This window comes from Trachypithecus francoisi, unplaced genomic scaffold (genome assembly GCF_009764315.1).
Source record: "Trachypithecus francoisi isolate TF-2019V2 unplaced genomic scaffold, Tfra_2.0 Lachesis_group6, whole genome shotgun sequence".
Taxonomy (NCBI): Eukaryota; Metazoa; Chordata; class Mammalia; order Primates; family Cercopithecidae; genus Trachypithecus; species Trachypithecus francoisi.
The window spans coordinates 119,878,368-119,895,867 of NW_022681471.1; the positions used below are offsets into that span (position 1 = coordinate 119,878,368).

At 39.8% G+C, this 17,500-nt stretch overlaps 1 protein-coding gene across 1 annotated transcript in view; it reads left to right on the top strand.

The window, feature by feature from the left end:
• Positions 1–17,500, top strand: part of PIR (pirin) — a 104,185-nt gene that overhangs the window by 35,640 nt on the left and 51,045 nt on the right. The window contains exon 5 of the mRNA XM_033201418.1: positions 16,845–16,894. Coding sequence (XP_033057309.1) covers positions 16,845–16,894 — 50 coding nt within the window. The remainder of the gene's footprint in view (positions 1–16,844; positions 16,895–17,500) is intronic.

Below are 17,500 nucleotides of genomic sequence, written 5' to 3' on the forward strand. Positions count from 1 at the left end.
CATTGTAAGCACCACATAAGTGGCAGTTATTATTTTGATTAATTTATGGTAACTGAACAGGAGCTGGGCTGAGATTTATGTCTGCCATCTAAGCTAAAGGGATTTGCTGTGATTTGGGAAAGGTGATTAACCTGCGCTCAAGAAAGGACACCAGTAAGATTCATTTTAAAGATGGGAAGCAACTGGCCATTTCTTTGTGGGTCTCATAAGAAACATCGTTTTGCACATCTGAAGCCTTAATATCTGATCAACAAGGAATGACTGGGTCTTCAAAGGTCTAGACCTACCATAAAAAGAAACTGAAGATTGTTTCGCATCAGGAGATAATTTTAAGTTAAATGACAAGGTGAGGCTGAGAATATATATTTCAAGAGATTAATGTATTTACAACCAATACAGAATCAACAACTTCCATCTCCACAACTAAATATCTAGAAAATGGAATTAGCAATCATTTCAACTTTAATATTCATGTGAATTACCTGAGGGTCTTGATAAAAATGTAGACTCTGATTCAGCACATCTGAGGTGGGGTCTAAGAGTCTACATTTCTAACGGTCTCCCAGGTGATGCCGATACTGTGGTCTGGGGACTACTCTTTCGAACATGAATAATGGGCATGGGATCCAAGACACAGGAGTTTACCCATCTTGAGAAATCATTTGATTAAGCTCCTCTAGAAGATGTCAAATGATCTGGTACTGTGGATTTGGCAAATCTTATTTACCTTTTCTGGACCTCAGTCCAGACATCCCAAAAAGATGGGGTGTGGGGAGGTTGTATATGATACTGTTGCTTTTATGAGCAACAAAACTGTTTTTTTGATACTACCAAGGGTAGCTGTATGCCTGTTTCCCAGGTTGTATGTGTCTGAGCTTTATTCAATGCTTGGAAAGCCAAAGCAGACAAGATTCTGCCAGGACAGCACAGTCTAAAGTGAAGACTGAACAGGGAGAAAAGGTTAAAATGGGATAGTTTGAATATTCCTGTCACTTTTGGAAGGTCACAATCACATGTTTATTTCATGAAAGTATGAAATTCTCCAAACCCCATTCCATCCTTATCAGACAACCAATCAGCAATATTTATTGCCAGCTCTCTTTGGGACACAATTCTTTTTCCAAAAACACGTCTCTACTTGCCTCCTGCTGCTCTAAAGTCTGTTGTCAGAACCAAACCTTGAGGAGGCCTCAGCCCCACTGGGGTTAGAGAAAGGCAATCTGGAGCCAGATGGCCTTGGTTCAAGACCAGCTCACCACTCACTCACTGAAGAAGTCACTTAAGATTGCTGTGCCTCAGTGTTCTCATCTGTAAAATGGAGAAGATTATAACGACCCAGCTCAGAGGGTTGCTGGGAGAATTAGGTTGGCTATTACTTGTAAAGTACTTAGAACTGGTGCAGAGTAAGCCCTGTATAAGTGGTTGCTCTTTTCACTTCCATACAAAATCTTTGGGCAGTTTCATGTGGCCTGCAAATGTAACCAAGAATCTTTCTTCTGATGGTCAGTCTGTGTATTCATGTGTTGGATGATAACCCAATTTTTAAAATTTAATTTTCAAAAATGCCTGCTAAACATCTCATGTAATTCACTCAGATCGTACCACTGTGCACTTAGCACCGGAAACAATGCCTGAGACATAATGAGTAATGAAATCATTAAAATATACATGGATGCTGGAGTAAGAGAAATGAAGGTGAAGTAGTAAGAAGATAGACAATATAGGGATTAGGAATGAGTGAAATAAGCTTAAAATGAGCTTGCTAAAAAGTTAAGAGAACAATAAAATTAGCTAAATTATATGTTAAAATAAAATAAGCTATTTAAGGGATTAGGAAGTAAGGAAATAAAAACCAGATTGATCTTTTTTTTTTTTTTTTCTTTAAATGTGGACTCTAGGCCGGGCACGGTGGCTCAAGCCTGTAATCCCAGCACTTTGGGAGGCCGAGGCAGGCGGATTACCCGAGGTCAGGAGATCGAGACCATCCTGGCTAACACGGTGAAACCCCGTCTCTACTAAAAAATACAAAAAACTAGCCGGGTGAGGTGGTGGGCGCCTGTAGTCCCAGCTACTCGGGAGGCTGAGGCAGGAGAATGGCGTAAACCCAGGAGGCAGAGCTTGCTGTGAGCTGAGATCCGGCCACTGCACTCCAGCCTGGGCTGCAGAGCAAGACTCCGTCTCAAAAAAAAAATAAAAAAATAAAAATAAATAAATGTGGACTCTTTTGCAGGACCCAAATTGTTCTTGCAGGTTTCTTCAAGCAGTGATAATAATGGTGAACAGAGGTTCAGAGGCTTGTAGTTCCCCTTGGGAGTCCACAGGCAGGTGTCTTCTTATCTGCTTTAGCTTCTTCCATGTGGCTTTTCAGGGCATGGCTTGAGCTCTAGAATAGTGGATATACTTACCAGCTTTCTAGGCATTTCTTGTGGGTATCTCCCCTTCCTTGCCAGTTTAGCTTTACAAGCATTGGAAGACCCCATGTCCCTCGGGCAATTCTTTCCTAGTCAACAAGCAACCTGCCCACTAATCAGCGTCTGTTGGTTGTGGGTTGACAAGTAATTTATAATCAAGCCTGTAATAATCCCCTGTGATTTGGAGAGCTGATGGAGTCTCCTGGCTACAGCAAGCCACTGTTGCACACACACGATTTTTTCTGTACCAGAACTGGAGAGAAATAGCTGCCCAGGACATTTTCCAGTTTTGCTTTCATCCAAGAAACTTTAGGGGCTGGATGTTATTTGAAACACTTTATCACCAAAATGCAATTTTGTCAGTATTCCTTCTACCTTACCTTGATTAAAAATATATTTTATGTGGCTTTTAGGGAAATACTTTTATAGCACATGCAAATGCAGTGGGTTTTGGGCATCGGAATACTGAAGGAGTAAACTTAAAACATTTTGCATCTTTGTAAACTCAGAACATTTTCAGGGGAATTTGACTTCTTTGATTATATTGGGCACATTTAAGGAGCTCCTCCCTCACCTGCCTTCCTGCATTTGCTTCTGTCCACTGTGTGATGTGGAGAAAGCTAGGATCTTCCCATAGAAGGCTGCTCTTTTCTTCTCAAGCTCAGGAGAACATCATTTCGAAGTAGCATAAAAAAAAAAAAAAAACTATTTATTGTGGAAACAGGTAACATATACACACACACTTTTTTCGCCTTTGAATATTCCAGCAAGTTCATGGATCTAGCTAAAAAAAAAAAAATCACAGATATTCTCCTAATGGCAGAGAGTATGAGAGGGGCACTGGGTTTCTGACATACGGAGCTTGAGTAAACAGGCTCCAGCTGTCCCAGAGAGCAAGCAAAGGGAAAACAACACTTGCTCGGGAAGGAATTCTCCCTTCCAAAGACCTCTCTTTTAATTTATTGTATTTATAAATCAGAGCGCTCTGTGATAGATTTAAAAACGGGATATTTAACAAATGTTCCCTTTGGGGTGAGGGTAGCAGGGATAAGGATGGACCTGAAACTTCTTTCAATATGTCTTTTAATTTTTACTTTTGAAAGATAGAAATGCTTATATATTTAAAGTATCAAGTTAAACCAGAAAAGAAAAAAGAAACAAGTCTTAAAATCAGAAACAAATAGAAACAAGTGAAGAAGCTAAAATTGGTGAAAAGATACTGGCAACATAACCACACAGAGAAAACATTTATTTGAAGGGCTTTTAAACATGATTTCCTGGCTGTACATTTTAGTGGGATATATTCTAAAGACAAAAAGAACAGCAAAAAATATTTTAAACTTTACTCCATAGTTTTTGTTGTTAGTGTCGGTTTTATAATTTCATAACAAGTTAATGTGTATTATGAAATAAAACAAATTAGTAAATTTGTTAAAGTTTATAGGAATCAAGATTTTCAGTATAAGAAAAATGGATACAAATATAAAAGAGCTAACAAAAATACTGTAATATTCATTGTTAAATTCAACATTAATGGACATTTAAACAGTGGATGGCCATGATTTCTTTGAGGCAGTTTCTGGAAACAATATGATTTGATCATTTTAGGAGTCCAAGATTTTTGATGGTGCAATATATGTTTCTTTCTGATAACAACTCCATTCTCCACTGGTTATTTCCATTGATGTTTTTATGGTTCATGTTTAATTAAATGCTATGAGAAGTGCTTTAAAAAGTTCCACCTAAGAAATTCAAAATCACCCTATTGAGTTCTGGTGAAATTCCCCTTTTAAGACATTCTATAACTGTATTTTAATGGATAGATAGGGGGAGAAAGTAAAGGAAATATCCACAGGAATCAGAGAGCTTCCTGGTCTCTTTTTGACACAGGGCAAGAGAGGAAGCAGAACATTTTTTGCAAAATACTGTAGAAAAAAGGGGTTGAGGATTTCCCTATCTTCATCTCCTTGCTTCTATGCACCAAGGTCCAACCCAGATCCCCTCTCTTTGGTGCAGCCTTCTCAGCTGTCCTGGCCAGCAAGCATTTCAACTTCTGCCCAGATCCACACAGCCATTCTGTCTTCATAACTCTTGAGATTCTGGGGCTGATGGCATTTAATTTACATGTCCCATTTCTCCTTAATTCCTATGAGGCACCTGCTGTGTGTACGTCATGCAGTTCCCTGGAGATACAATGTGAATAAGATACAACCACTGTCCTCAAAAATGCTCACAGTCTAGCTTGGGAGAGAAACCAGCAAACAGCAGTAGTATAATGTGACACAGGAAACACGAAAACAGCAGTATGTGGAAATCTCATGATACTCCAGAATAGGGAGAATCAATTCTGCTTATGTGGATGGAGCAAGGGAAAGAAAGAAAGATTGGGCAGGGATCACGTCTTGTAATGTCTTGTATAAAGACTTGGATAGTAAGAGTGCAGTACCTATGTAGGCATCCTGATGCAGGCTGCATAGGCAACCACATACTTGTGGAGTTGTGGCAGGGCAAGAGGAAGGAAATGATGCAAAATATGGGGATGGAGAAAAACCCAAGTTTGTCTACTTCTGGATTTTGCCTAAGGCCAACATTTGTTGTATGCATATTCTTGCATCCTTCTCTCACAAAGTTTTAAATAGCAGGGCATGAGGTTAAGGTGCAGTGGCCTCCCGAGCATGCTATATGCAGTCCATCTCATCTTAGGTTTCATGAAGCAGTTTATTCTATGGGATGTGCCTGCCACAGGCCATGTAGCCTCAGCAGATGATCAGCAACATTCCACAGTCAAGTGCAAAACTTGGCTTGGATTCACTGTTGAGAATAGGCACAATTAGGTCTGTTAGTCTTGTTTAGTAAATAGGAGGACACCAAAGAAATGTACCCAGCAACTTCAAAGAACTTGTCTTGTGGTAGGCAGCCATAGTTGGCACTTCATTTGCAGTTAGGAATGTGCAAATAAACAGTGGCCAGGATCTGCTCAATCAGCTGGACAAAAGCTCGCTCTTGCCCAGGACAGCCCACTCACCCCAGAAATACCATTCTTGGTGTGTACAAAGGGTGCCAGATGTTCTTATTCATTCATGATGTCCCTGCTGACCTAATCCCTAAGAAGTACATTCCAGTCGTGGCGACAAGCCCTCTCCTTCCAGTGAATGAAGAATGGATAGGTGCACTTTTAAACCAGAAGTAACACCCTGTGCCATTCATACTTTGTTGGCCCTAGTGATCAGGATTGTAACTTAGCAGGGAAATTTAGACTAAGAGCATAATAAAAGCTATTAAAAAAACCAAGGTGTCAACTTCAATAAAGGCTGAGTGGTCACGTTAGTATATTATTGTAATCACTTCTATGGCCATCAAGACTTGTCCATTTAGGATATAGTATGTCTTTTCCCAGGAACACATTACATATTTTTGCTAACCACAGAAAAAAATGCAGGACAGCTTCAGAGAGCTGTCTTGAGCTCTTGCGTGTTGCATTAAAAGCTGAGCTCTTGTGGATATGAATGAAGTGGATGTCAGTATTTTAAAAACTGGTATCAGCGGCCGAATTGGTGGCTCACGCCTGTAATCCCAGCACTCTGGGATGCCAAGGCGGGCAGATCACGAGGTCAGGAGATCGAGACCATCCTGGCTAATGCGGTGAAACCTCGTCTCTACTAAAAATGCAAAAACAAAGTTAGCCAGGCATGGTGGTGGGTGCCTGTAGTCCCAGCTACTCTGGAGGCTGAGACAGAAGAATGGCGTGAACCCGGGAGGCAGAGCTTGCAGTGAACTGAGATTGCGCCACTGCACTCCAGCCTGGGCCCTGGGCGACAGAGTGAAACTCTGTCTCAAAAACAAACAAACAAACAACAACTGGTATCAGCATATATAAAACTATGCTGTTGATAGCTGCAAACACAGTACTTATTTTGACCAAAGCAGAAATCCTTTGGATCATGTAGCTTTTGAATAATTTGATCGAGCTCACACTCAAATGTGTTGAGCAAATTCAGGTTCAGATAAAATTCTGATTACTGGAAGCAGTAGAAGTTTATAGTATGTAAATTATATCTCAATAAATCTGTTTTGAAAAAGAATTCTACTCCTGTGACAGGTATAGGTACTCCAAGATAGCCAAGTATTTAGACATTTCAACTAAATGAGCTCTACATCATTGATAGTAACAATTAAAGGAATAACATGTTCTGTCATAAAAATCACAGGAAATCATTTTTTTTGCCATCCATTGCAGATCCAGGGGCTGTTCAGTATTCCTTTGGCTTAGTAAAATGAAATGAGGTAACTGATACTATAGTTCGGTTGAGTTCAGCAAACATTTACTGAGGGCCAGCTGCATGCAAGACCCTATAGAGGTATGAAGGAGAAAAGGTGAAAAAATCAGGGGGCTGGATGGATGCAATTGAAGGGACAGACATACAAACTGATAGCATGAGTATACTGTGGTGAGTCAGCACACTAGGAATCATGGCAGGCTAATGGGAAAGCAGAGGAGGAGCTCAGCCAATCTGGAGGTCCAAGAAAAGCAGGCCTCAGTCTAAAGGAGAAAACTGACCTGGCAAAGAAGGGTGGGATGTCTAGATCAACTCGTTATGGTTATTTGAATAACCTCATTATTTGAATAACTCGTGAGTCTTATTCAACTCATGGCTCAGGACAGCTTTGATACTATGGCCCAACACAAATTTGTAAACTTTCTTAAAACATTGTGAGATTTTTGTTTGTGATTTTTTTTTCTTTTAACTCATCAGCTATCATTAATGTTAGTGTATCTCATGTGTGGCCCAGGACAATTCTTCTTCCAGTGTGGCCCAGGGAATCCATCTTGGCCACCCCTGGTCTAGATGGTGCAGAAGGAGACAGTATGGGTAGAGGTGTTTCTGCATAGAGGTGTGAAACAGTGTTCAGTGGTATAAACCAATTGCTTTAAGAAGGCCTTCAAAACACACATTCATTTTCTTAAGTATGAAGATCAGAAAAGTTCTTATCTTTCCTATGTAAAATTTGTCTGGTATTTGTGTGTTTCTCTCTTAGTTTTTTAAACTTTTCAAGTTTATTCTCTTTTGTTTTTAGAAGTATCTTGAATATACTGATGACATTTCACCTGGCTAGTTGCTCGTGTGTATTCTTTACCTTTTACCTCCCCCCCGAGCCAACAAAACTAAAACAGAATTTCACAAACACAATGCTCTCACGATGCCATCTTTCGGAGTCTTTTGTATTGAGAATATGGCTGTTATGTTTAGAATACAATATGGACTGATTAAGGTTGGCTCCTCCAGGTTTGTTGAGAAATAAAACAATGACAATTTACCTCTTTTTCGTAAAATCTTAAAGCCCCCTTGCTCTCTTTATTATTATTATTATTATTATTATTTTACTTTAAGTTCTAGGGTACATGTGCAGAACGTGCAGGTTTGTTACATAGGTATACATGTACCATGTTGGTTTGCTGCACCCATCAACTTGTCATTTACACTGGGTATTTCTCCTAATGCTATCCCTCCCCCAGGTCCCCATCCCCCGACCAGCCCTGGTGTGTGATGTTCCCTGCCCTGTGTCCAAGTGTTCTGATTGTTCAAGATGATAGTTTTTAATATTATGGAAGGAAACCATGATGGTCATAATTTTTCTACCCTAGATCAACTATAAATAGCAATTGGAGAAATTTAAATGCCTTTTTTAAAGGAAGCCATTTTGAGGTCCAGAACAAGGCTCTTCTGTCCCACTGCCTTCAGTCACCTGCCTCTGATCAATTTTCTTCTCATCTCTGGGCTCTAAGAACAATGCTGGCTTCCCCACCCGACCTCCCACCCCCACGTGTTATTCTCTAGTTACAAAGAAGGGATACACAGGACAGAGGGAGAGCTGGGCAGTGAAAAGGAGGAAGAAAAATAACCTGACACCGTTTCCGCACCATCTTGGTTCCTTGACATTGATTTTTGGGCCTTTCCACCCTATCTCCACCAAACAGATTTCTTGTAGACTGCTCCCTGCCTCTGTTTCATTAGGTTTTCTGCCAATTGAGTCCCCCAGCCAGATTCTTTTCCTCAGCAGCCTCCACTCCTGGCTGTGGCAGTTCTGCTTGTCAGGAGTCAGTACCCAGCTATGTTTTTGTCTGCCTTGGGAGACTTTGAGTGTCTCTAAGTAACTACCAAGACTTGGCTGGTGGATTTTCCCTGCATCAGATATGAATTTGAGGCCATCTGTTACACGTCAGTCCAAAAGAAGTTTTGAGCAAGAGTTGCCGACTGTCATTAAGTGTTTTCGTAGGTTTTAACTGACAAAGTCTGTCAGCCCAACAAAAGCAGACCAGTTTATTGAAGAGGGCCTAGAATTCAATGGAAGTCAAATGTAGGCAGTTGAGGTTGAGAAGACCAAAAGACAACACGGCGTACCCCAGAGATATTGTGGGTTCAGTTCCAGATCACTGTAATAAAGGGATATTGCAATAAAGCGAATCACACATTTTTTTTGCTTCCAAGTGCATATAAAAGTTATGTTTACACTATTTTGTAGTCTAAGTGTGCAATAGCATTATATCTAAAAAAGTACATACTTTAATTAAAAAATACTTTTGTTGAAAAATGCTAATGATCATCCGAACCTCCAGCACGTCCTAATGTTTCCGCTGATGGAGAATCTTGTCTCAGTGTTGATGGGTGCTGACTGATTACAGTGGTGGTTGCTGAAGGTTGGGGTGGCTGTGGCAATTTCTTAAAATCAGACAACAATGTTATTTGCTGCATTGATTGACTCTTCATTTCACGAAAGATTTCTCTGTAGCATGTGATGCTATTTGATTATATTTTACTCACAGTAGAACTTCTTTCAAAATTGGAGTCAATCCTCTCCAACCCTGCCACTGCTTTATCAACTGAGTTTATGTGATATTTTAAAACTTTTATTGTCATTTCCACAATGTTCACAGCATCTTCACCAGAAGATCCCCTCTCAAGAAACTACTTTCTTTGCTTTTCGATAAGAATCATCTCCTCATCTGCTGGAGTTTTATCATGAGCTTGTAGCAATTCAGTCACATCTTCAGGCTCCACTTCTAATTCTAGCTCTCTTGCTATTTCCACCATATTTGCAGTGACTTCCTACACTGAAGTCTTGAACCCCTTAAAGTCACCCATTAGTGTTGGAATCAACTTCTACCGAACTCCTATTAAGGTTGATATTTTGATCCCCTCCCACGAATCACAAATGTTCTTAATGGCATCTAGAGCAGTGAATCCTTTCAGAAGGTTTTCAGCTTACTTTGCCAGATCCATTAGAGGAATCACCATCTACGGCAGCTATAGCCTTATGAAATTTATAATAATTATGATTATTATACTTATAATTAATAAAATAATTAAATTATTGAATATAATTGTTAATATTATGATTAATTATAATAAGGAGTAATTTTGACTTTCAAGTCTGAAATAATAAGACTTGAAAGTTGAAATTACTCCTTGATCCATGGGCTGCTAAATTGATGTTGTGTTATCAGACAACATTAATCTCACACATCTCCATCAGAGCTCTTGGTTGACCAAATGCATTGTCAATGAGCAGTAATATTTTTAAAGGAATATTTTTTTCTGAATAGTAGGGCTCAATAATGGACCTAAATATTCAGCAAACCATGCTGTACACAGAATAGCTTTCATTCAGGTTTTGTTGTTACATTTCTAGAACACAAGTAGAGTAGATTTAGCATAATTCTTAAGGGCCCTAGGATTTTACAATGGTAAATGAACACTGGCTTCAACTTAAAGTCATCAGCTGCATTAACCCTAACGAGACAGAGTCAGCCTGTTCTTTGAAGCTTTGAAGACAAACATCAACTTCTCCTCTCTAGCTATGAAAGTCATAGATGGAATCTTTTTCCAATATAAGGCTGTTTCATCTCATTGAAAATCGGTTGTTTAGTGTAGCCACCTTCATCAATGATCTTAGCTAGATCTTCTGGATAACTTACTGCAGCTTCTCCATCAGCACTTGCTACTTTAGCTTGTACTTTTATGTTATAGATTTGGCTTCTTTCCTTAAACCTCAGCAGCCAACCTCTGCTAGCTTCCAACTTTTCCTCTGCAGTTTCCTCACCCCTCTCAGCCTCACAGAAGTGAAGAGAGTTAAGGTCTTGCTCTGTATTGGACTTTGGCTTAAGGGAATGTTGTGGATAGTTTGATCTTCCATCCAGACCACTCAACTTTTCTCCATATCAGCAGTTAGGCTGTTTTGCTTTCTTATCATCTGTGTGTTCGCTGGAGTAGCACTTTTAATTTCCTTCAGAAACTTTCCCTTGCATTCCCAACTTGGCTAATTGGTGCAAGAGGCCTAGCTCTTGGCCTATCTCGGCTTTTGACATGCTTTCCTCACTAAGCTTAATCATTTCTAGCTTTTTATTTAAAGTGAGAGACACATGACTCTTCCTTTCTCCTGAACACATCGAAGCCATTGTGGGGTTGTTAATTGGTCTCATTTCAATATTGTTGTGTCTCAGAACAGGGAGACCCAAGGAGAGGGAGAGAGACGGAGAACAGCCAGTTGGGGGAGCAACCTCAGAACACACATTATCAGTTAAGTTCGATGTACCTTATGTGGGCACAGTTTGTGGTGCATCAAAACAATTTCGATAGTAACATCAAAGATCACAGATAATAGATATAGTGATAATGAAAAAGTTTGAAATGTGGCAGAATTACCAAAATGTGACACTGAGACGTGAGGTGAGCACATGCTGTTGGAAAAATGACACCAACAGGTTTGCTCAACGTAGGGTTACCACAAACCTTCAATTTGTAAAAAAAAAAAAAAAAAAAAAAAAAAAAAAAACATATATTTACAAAGCACAATAAAGGAAGTGTGATAAAACAAGGCATGCCTGTATATCTTTCTTTCCTTTCCAAGTTCAGAACGAACTGAGAGGGAGACTGAGGAGTTGGCCAGATAGGGATCCAAATATCATCTTTCTTACCAGTAAAATCTAGATAAAAGCACATGACTTATATCTGAGACCTGTTGGGCTTCTTAATACTTCCCCCGCTTCATTAACCATGTCCAGGCAGAGGTGTACACACAGTCACAGGCATCTTCTTCAGAGGCAGGCTTACCTATTGACAGAAGAAGAGAGAAAGAGAAAGAAAGAAAAAGAGCCCAGAAGGGCGTGAGCTGAGCATACTCAGTCCCTTGAATTACTCTTACCAGCTGGATCCCACCTCCTGCCTCCCCCTCCCCCTCAGGGATTAGTGAGAAGGCAGAGAGCAGCTGGCAGTATTGCCTCATGGGGCTATTAGGGAGGGGTCTGGAGCTCCTTCGAACATCCCTGATGTTTTTTTCTATTAACATATTAGAGTCGGACGCTTAGCCATGACTGCCCCCTCAAGGAAAGAAATGAGAAATTTATCAGTGTGAACCCCCTCACATAAAACTAACTTCTGTTCTCTGGGATCAATTTTACCCCAGAATGATCTGAAATGTATATGGAGAGTTTTTGTTAAATTCACACCAAGGCATATCTGTCTTCTAGGCTGCACATTCATTTTATCTAAATATTAAAATATCACAAATTTGTACATAAACCTCTCCCATCATCAACTTCTAAGACAAAAGTAAAGTTCTGATCTAAAAACCCTTGTCCTTATAATCACATTAAAATAAATTAGAATTAAAATTACATTCTAAATAATGCCAAGCATCTTTATCCAATTTTAACCCTGCTTTGCTTGGGTAGAATAAGGATTTTCTTTTTTCTTTATGAGCATCGTAGCCTGAGTTGCCTCCCCTGAACTGGATGTGACTCCATTAGGTCTGCCAAACTTGAATCCATTCAACCTCAATTCTCGTTCGTTTCACTTTAGAAATAGTCCCAAAAGATAATAAAAGACACATTTATCACAATACCGGTTTTGGTTCCGTGAAATTTGATTGCACAAGCAAATCTCCAAGTCCTAGAGCAGTTATATCTGCAGAAAATTGATGTACTTGGTCAGTCCCAGAGTATGACATAGTTGGGGAAACAAAACCATGTATCCATACCGTCTCCACTCTGTGGGGGGAGACATTTCTGTCTTTGTGTAAAGTTGTATGCTTGTGTTAGTGGGGACTCCAGGCACCGGATCTTAAGAAAATCCTGTACTCAACTATGGAAAGCTGATAAGAATATGAAGAAATGTTCCTTTCATCAATATGCAGAAAAATAGAAATTTGAATAATATGCTGCCACTTGACACCCTTCAAATTAAGAAAAAATACAAAGTTGGGTACTGTGAGGTGCTGGCAAGGATGGGAAGAAATGGAAACTTCATGTTTGGCAGGTGGGTGTAACTGTGTTCATTGTGGAGGACAAGTTGACATTACTCAGTGAAGCTAGCACTGCATACAGGGTATGCCCGAGAAATTTCACTCCTAATATTTATTCCATCAAAACTTCACCAGCAGACATATGGCAGTGGTCATCCCAGCATTGTGAGTAATAGAAAGGAGTCAGAGTTGATATAGGTGTTCACCACTGAGAGAATGAATAAGCGAAATATGGTGGTTACATATGATGGAATATAGTGTAGCTGCCAGAAGCAATGGGCTATATTCACTTGCAGTTATATATTAACTCTCAGGAAAAAAAAAAAAGAGAATAAATCAGAAAAGAAAGCAGTTTAGCACACAATGCTACTCATTTTTCAAGGACACCCATCTATCTAATAAATACACTGTGGGTAGATTGGAAGGATGTCTATTACATATGCTCAACTGAGAGCCAATGGGGAATGGTCTTGAGATGGGGGATGATGGGGGAAAATAACACAAAACAAGAGGGGTGCCCATGGATGTATGATGACCCTGTGCCATGGAATATAGTGTACAGCCAATTCATTCCATGACCCCAGGGCCAGGAGAGAGAGAGAGAGATTTTTGTCTAAAACCAGCTTTTAACTTGGTTGGTGTAGGTGACCTCCTGTGTGGCTGATTTAAAGGATTCTAAACAGTCCAACATATGACAGAAAATCTTACTGTCACGTTATTAAAACTGTACCATTAGAGTCCATCCTTTAACAGTATGAGGGATTGAAAGGAGCATAGGCTGTGGAGTCAAGCACACCTGGGTTCAAATCTCAGCTCTGTTGTTTAATACATCTGTGACCTTGGGAAAATTATTTTGAGCCTTTATTTCCTCGTCTGCCAAGTGAGGATGATAATACACAGTCCTTGAGGTTTTTGTATGGTATTTAATGTGCCTAGCAACATAGAGGGTACTTAATAAATATTTCTTTCCTTTTCTCTTATCTTTTCTTCTCCCAAATTCCCTTTTATCATTAGTCTTTACTGACAGCAAATCTCTAGAAATTCTTGGGATGGGAAATGAAAATGGCCAACATCTTTTATGGGCTTATGAGGTGCTAAGTTCTAAGTCAGAGCTGTCTAATAAAAATATAATGGAAGCAACACGTAACTTCAAATTTCACAGTAAACATTTAAAAACTGAAATAAAACAGGTAAGAGTTAATTTTAATAGCATATTTAATCCAATATATCCAAAACATTATCATTGCAACATGTAATCAATATAAAATTATAATGAGAGCTCGCACTTTTTGTTATCAAGTCTTTGAATCTAGTGTGTATTTTACACTTGCAGCACATCTGTGCAGACTGGCCACATGTCACATGCCCAGTAGCCACATGCAGTGAGTGGCAACTGTATTGGACCGTGAAGTTCTGAGTTCTTTATATGTGTCAATTCTTTTAATTCTGATTTAACTTGGGTTCTCTGGAAAACAAAGCCCAAGGCAAGTATTATTTGCAATCCCAGGGCAGTGGGAGTAAAGGAGAAGGGAAGTGAGACAGATGCTTGGCCATGTAGGATGCCTGTTCAGAAAGCTGTACCTCAGAACTTTGTAAGGGAGCAAGAATTTGTCTGTTGTCCCACATCTTCCATTCCTCTTTGGTCAGTTTGCCCATGGGGAGCTAATTCCCTGCCCTTCTGGTCTGTGTCACCCAGCCCCTGCAGACAACCTCTGAATAGGCCACATGTCCCATTCTATGGCTTGGATCTGTATCCAAATGTGGGCATGAAGAGAGGATCCAGAGTCTCAGTAGGTCAGTTGGGTCAAGCCCAGACTCTGGAGCTGCTGGAACTCCCACCACTGAGAGGACAATCAAGATGTTGTCAGAACTTGACAGTCGGCTAGGAGAGGCCAAGGCATCTGGCAATGTCAACAGTTGCAACAATGATGGCACCTACAGGTCTCCATAAGAGGCCAAGGGCTGAGGAGCTACAATGAGGCTGAGTGACTCTGAGGAGGCATGTAAAATGTGTGCAATTGAATTCTCACAACAACCTAATGAGATAGGGAACTGAAACATAGTGAGATTAGCACCTTGCCTAGGGTTACACATATAGTAAATGACAGACCTGGGATTCTAACTGGATGGTCTGACTCCAGGGTTTGTGCTCTTAATCACATGCTCACATAGGTCCTTAACCAGTTTGGCACAACCCAATAGGAATCGGATTTTTTGTTGAGAGAAGGTTTTGTCTTGGAAACTTGTAAAGACTGAAAAGGCTTAGGAGGAGAGATACATGTTGAAGCGTTCAAGAGGAAAATCTTGGCCCATCTGTGATTTTGCCAAGGATCTGACCACTCCCTATTTGCACAGGAATTCATGAATGATCTCTGACCTGAATTGGGGATATATACTGATCCCTTGCCTAGTGTTCCAGCCTCTCATCAGATTTGGTCAATTCTTCAATTTTTCTGAGCTGGTGCTGAATAGCAGGGAACTACCTTTCCTCTTGTTTGTGGATACACAGGAGGCCATATTCAATACTTTTAGGACCTACTTGTATACTATATTTAGATGGGTTGATGTGATATATTTGGGGATTGGGGAGTTGATCAAGGAAGAGACAGTTTCATGAGAGGCAGTAACATGCAAACTTTATTTGGGCAGTGCTCAGACAAGGCTGCATAAGAGGAAAGTTCCTCATAGCTGGAGTTTTTCCACAGACAGTGGCACAAGGCCCCACTCAGAAAGGAATATGGGCAAGACGCCTGAAGGAGTAGGGGAAATCAGAGAGAGGGGTTACATGTCTAGGTGATATCACTCAACAGCAAGGTGAGGTTTCTCTGGATTAGAGAGCTCTGAAGGACACTAGCAGTTTGAGGTCTTATAGCTGGCTAGCAGATGTTGGTAATAGTTTATCTTATTTCTGGCTAGCAGATGTTGGGAATAGTTTCACAGTGTATATGAAGTAGGTAGGCTCTAAATGGCTAAAATTTTGTTCATTTTGGAATATATTTAAAGCAATTCGATGTGTGAAAATTGGAGTTTGGCATCAGTGTGCTTTGGGATAATGGTCCTATCCTAGTGTAAGGAAGTAACCAACATGGGGGCCATTTTCATCTAATATACAGGGGCTGTCTCTGGCCCATTTATATAATAGTTGTACAGGAAACTTTCAATTCATTCATTCAGCTCTTCCATTGCCATAATGGTGTATTAGGATATGAACAAAGTTCTTAGGGCAACAAGAATCTAGAATTCCTGATAGAATGAGAATGAGATGCTTTTCAAATCAAACCACCACTTACTGTTCCATTTTCTTCTGGTACTTTCATTTGAATCAGAATGTCAGGCAGCAATGGATACCAAAGATAAGCTCTCCAACTCCACCACTTTGTAAATGAGAAAACGGAAACCCACTAGGCAAAAGTCTTTCCCAAGGTCACACAGCTCATTGTGGAAGAAGAACAGACCCAAACTCAGGTTTCCTGAATTTTTGCCCCATTTTATTTGAACATTTCCCCTGCCTTAATCACACCATTCAGCCCTGATGCATAAGTTTGCTGAGTGTCTCTCTCTCCAGTTAGGGAATGCTTTAGCGCATTTTCATGGAAGGAAGGTTCAACATGACCATGTCTCTTTCTACATCGAAAGGGTACCTTCAGGCACACGCCTGTGTAAGCAGACACCCCTGCCGGTCTGTGTCAGAACATCCTGCAAATGATCACATAGAAGGAGCCCTAGACCATAATAAAGTCCCTCTTCATTAATTTTAGTCATAAAATTGAAGAATCATATCATATGAAGGTATCTGTACTCAGAGCTCTATGAAATCTTTGCCAATGAGTTTCCCGTGTTACATCTTGATGCGCTTTCCTACAAGAAGTCTTAAAAATATTTTAGTAAATAGCAAATGTAACTAATAAATATTAGAAGCTTTGTGAGGAATATTCTAGCTTTGGTTAATAGATTTGCTGACTCAGTCTTGGAACACATTACCCATGGATTGAAGTTAACAAATAGGAAGGCTCTGTGTTAGTCTATTTGGGGACCATTTGTGGTTTTATTATACTGTTGCCTTTGTAAGGTTGTAGATGGATTATTTATACAAGACATGGGAATTTGTTCTTTTTCTGGTTTTAATTTTCCAAGAAATTGGAACATCTGTAACCCAACTTCAGTCAAGGATGCTGACTCAAAAGGTGAAGAAATCAAAGTCCAGTTTCACAATTAACACGTCTCTGGTTAAATTTTAGTACGGTGAGTCCCTGTCATCATCTTTATTCTCTTCCCCTTTAGTTCTTCTTTTCTCACTACTCTTCCCATAAATAAAAGGTGAGAAAGAGAAAGACAAGAGTATTACTATGATTAAAGGGCTGCTTGAAAAAGAATACTATAGACTGAATTTGGCTATGTTCAAAATTCTTGGTCAGCCAGACAGCTTGGTGTTCAAGACTGTCCACAGACTTTTATGGTTGATAGAAGTTAAAAATGTTTTTTGGCCCTCTCTAAATCCCTCCCTACAAAGAGTCATTGGCATTTTGCCTAAGAGTTCCTTGTCTTCTCTTTGTGTAGCACTTCATGTATATGTCAAAATATGATTACAGAGTTTTAATCCTTCCCACGATACCTTTGGCACTGGAGATGGAAACAAATCTTTCCCACTGCTTATCAGAATTGTTTAAAATAATCAAGAATTCAGAAATCAAAGTGCTTTGGATTGGATACAGAAGACATCATTTTGTTGAAGAGCATCAGCCTATTCTAAAAATGAGTTAGAAGTTTGCTTTAAACAATATGGTAAATCT